This window comes from Plectropomus leopardus, chromosome 21 (genome assembly GCF_026936395.1).
Source record: "Plectropomus leopardus strain MGB_pleo_1.0 chromosome 21, ASM2693639v1, whole genome shotgun sequence".
Taxonomy (NCBI): domain Eukaryota; kingdom Metazoa; phylum Chordata; class Actinopteri; order Perciformes; family Serranidae; genus Plectropomus; species Plectropomus leopardus.
The window spans coordinates 26,466,882-26,470,192 of NC_142196.1; the positions used below are offsets into that span (position 1 = coordinate 26,466,882).

The 3,311-nt window shown below is 50.4% G+C and overlaps 1 protein-coding gene across 9 annotated transcripts in view; it reads left to right on the forward strand.

The window, feature by feature from the left end:
* The first annotated feature begins 282 nt into the window (after nt 1–282).
* Nucleotides 283–3,311, forward strand: part of tnikb (TRAF2 and NCK interacting kinase b) — a 67,560-nt gene continuing 64,531 nt past the window's right edge. For 2 of the 9 annotated variants that reach the window (XM_088071756.1, XM_088071757.1), the window contains exon 1: nt 321–892. In XM_088071756.1, the coding sequence (XP_087927882.1) occupies nt 785–892 (108 nt within the window). In that variant the 5' untranslated portion in view covers nt 321–784. Of the gene's footprint in view, nt 893–3,311 lie in introns of all 9 variants that reach the window. The other 7 variants (XM_088071759.1, XM_088071754.1, XM_088071755.1 and 4 more) reach the window with 7 other exon arrangements.

Below are 3,311 nucleotides of genomic sequence, written 5' to 3' on the forward strand. Positions count from 1 at the left end.
AGAGAGAGAAATAGACCAAAATCCTCGAAACACTCTAAAATCTTTATTTTTCGAATTTTCATAAAATCCTAGAAACTTCTTAAAAATTCATAAAAATATCCTAAAATCCTTAAAACATGTATGGGGCCCCAGTGTCTGGCCCCTGGCCTCCTGTTATTTTACAAAAGTGGCCCCCAATCAAACCAAGTTGAGTGTCTCTGAACTCCGTGAACAGACAGCTGTGTAGATGTTCTGCTATCACACTGATGTGTGTGTGTGTGTGTGTGTGTGTGTGTGTGTGTGTGTGAGAGAGAGAGACGTTGTGGGCGTCTCTGTCTGTAGCGCAGCCTCCTCGCAGGCCACTCCCGGGAAGCGCGCTGCTGTTCCGCCTCGCAGACGGACGGACGGACGGAGTGCGCTCGCTCTCAGTGCGCCTCGGCTGCTGTGCGCTCCTGCCGCGTCTTTTCTCTCTCCATTTCTGTGAGCGTGCGCGTGCGTCAACCCCTCCCCCCCCCCCCCCTTCCCTGTCCTCTCCTGTCCGGTCCGGCTCGGGGTGTCGGGGTGGAGGTATGTAGCACCGGATCGACCGCGCCGAGCAGCATGTAGCACCTGGAGCAGCGCGCGCATCGCCTCCCTGCTCCTGCCGCCGCTCCTCTCCCTCCCGGAGCGGTCACTTCTCCTCCCGGGGAGGGGGAAAGCATCGCCCGCACGAGGATTTTCGGGGATTTTTTTGGGGGTGGGTGGGGGGATTTATTTATTTTAGAGGAGTGTTTGTTCGCCGCCGCCGCTCTGCGCCTCTCGGTCGATGGTCGTTGAGGAAGCTTCCATCTTGAGTCCCGCGTCTACCGAGAGAACCATGGCGAGCGACTCCCCTGCGCGGAGTCTGGACGAGATAGACCTGTCTGCACTACGGGTAAATGTCTCTGTGTGTGCACGTGCATCTGGCGTCTCTGTCTGTGTGTGCGCGTGCGTGTGAGGCACCTGTCTCCCCCCCCCCACCTCTCCTCTTCATCCTCACCCACTCCCTCATCTCCAAGCGCAAGGATGCGTCTCCCTGCGCTTTCCTCTGCCTGTGCTGGTGTGCGTGCGCGTGCATGTAGCCAGTGTGTGTGAGTGTGTGTGTGGGCTGTAGTGCTCGTGCACGGCGGTCAGTGATTGAGGAAATCAGGTCGGATAACAGAATGAGGGATCATGTGGCCTCCCACCGACACTCCTGTTGTTGTTTGTTGTTGATGTTTTTTTCTTAACAATTGGGACGTGATGTAAAGAGGCCCTGAGCCGCTGCCGCTGCCGCTGCCGCCGCTGCTGCTGCGCGTGCACACAACCCCGTGCGCGTGCGTCAGACAGCATAATAGAGGCCGCTCTGTCTGTACTATGTGGGGCAGATGTTAAGCTGCCTGCTCGCTGACAGATCCACAGCACTCACACACAATCACACACACATGCAGGGGCTACAGATGCACACACACGCGTGCACGCTCTCCCTCACACACACACACACTCACACACACACATGGACACACTCTCTCGCACAGACACCGTGAATAATAGCGATGATAACCGCAACAGGGGCGAGTTCCGCCATTTCGTGATGTTGTGGCGACAGCGGCAGTTGCATCGCAGAGGCTGTTTGTGGGTCTGTGCGCGTGCACGTGCGCGGCCGCAAGGATAGGAGGTGTGCAGAGAGTGACTGTAGGAATCTGTGTGTGTCTGAGTGTGTGTGTGTGTGTGTGTGTGTGTGTGTGAAGGATAAGGAGACTGTTGTTAGATTGAGAGAAAAATTCAAAGAAAATTAAACTACATGCTGCACGTGTGTTTGTGCGGGTGTGTGTTTGTGCGTGCGTGTGTGTGTTTGTGCGTGTGTGTGTGTGTGTGTGTGTGTGTGTGTGTGTGTTCTGCACAGCTCCTCTTTCTTCTCTCCTCCTTTCTCCTGCTGCTTATGCAACACAGTCCTACCTGCAGAGCAACACTCAAGTCTGGACTTGATCGACCGGGTGGGACTGCATGTCTGTGTGTGTGTGTGTGTGTGTGTGTGTGTGTGTTTCTGTAACACACACACACACACACACACACATAGGTACAGGTACAGGCAGACAGAAAGGAGGATCAGGACAGAAGTCCACGTTCCTATAAAGACCAGAATCCTTTGCTCTGTCTCCTTTGTGGCATGACGACTAGAAATTAGGTCACCCAGGACGAGCTGGGGGAAACGTTTCAGCGTGACGCAAAGCCTGTCGCAAGCACACTTCCTGTTACTCGTCCCAAAATGATCTCCTGTGATCATGTCCTGCAGCCTGACCCGTCTCCACCTCCCCCATCTACGTCCACTGTGTCTCCATCAGAGCCGAAGTCTTCGTCCTCCACAGGGACAGACTGAAACGCGTCCGGGGTTAAGTTCCTCTGATCAGGGTTGATGTCGGAGACACTGAGCCCGCTTTGATGTGGGGGCCAGGGGCCAGTCACAGCAGCTCCGCACGTTTCTCGGATTTTAGGACATTTCTAGGATTTTAGGACATTTGTAGGAATTCAGGACGTCTTCGATTTGAGGATGCCTGAAGGATTTCAAGATGTATCCAGGATTTTAGGACATTTCTAGAATTTTAGCACAATTTTTGTATTATAAGATGTCCCTGGTGTTTTATGACGTGTCTAGGATTATAGGACGTCTCTAGGGTTTTGGGACTTTCCGGGATTTTAGGACATTTAAAGGACTGTAGCATGTTTTAGGATACAAGGGCGTTTAGAAGTTTAGGATGTTTCTATCATTGAGGACATTTCTAGGATTTTAGCACGATTCCACGAGTTTAAGCCGTCTAGGATTTTAGGACGTTTCTAGTAGATTAGGACATTTCTAAGATTTAAGGACGTCTCAAGGATTTTGGGACTTTCCAGGATTTTAGGACATTTTAAGGACTGAAGCATGTTTTAGGATACAAGGGCGTTTAGAACTTTAGGATGTTTAAGCCGACTAGGATTTTAGGACATTTCTAGGATTTCAAGACATTTCCAGGATTTTTGGAAGTTTCTAGGATTTTTGCACGATTCCAGGAATTTAAGCCATCTAGATTTTTAGGACGTTTCTAGTATATTAGGACATTTCTAGGATTTTTGGAAGTATCTAGGATTTTATGACGTTTCTAAAGTATTAGGACATTTCTGGGACTGTAAGACGTCTCTAGAATTTTAGGATGTTTCCAGGATTTTGGGACATTTCAAAGATGTTAGGACATTTTTAGGATGTTTCTAGGATTACAGAGCATCTCTAGGATCTTAGGACGGTTCCAGGATATTGGGACATTTTTAGGATTTTATGACATTTTCAGGATTTTATG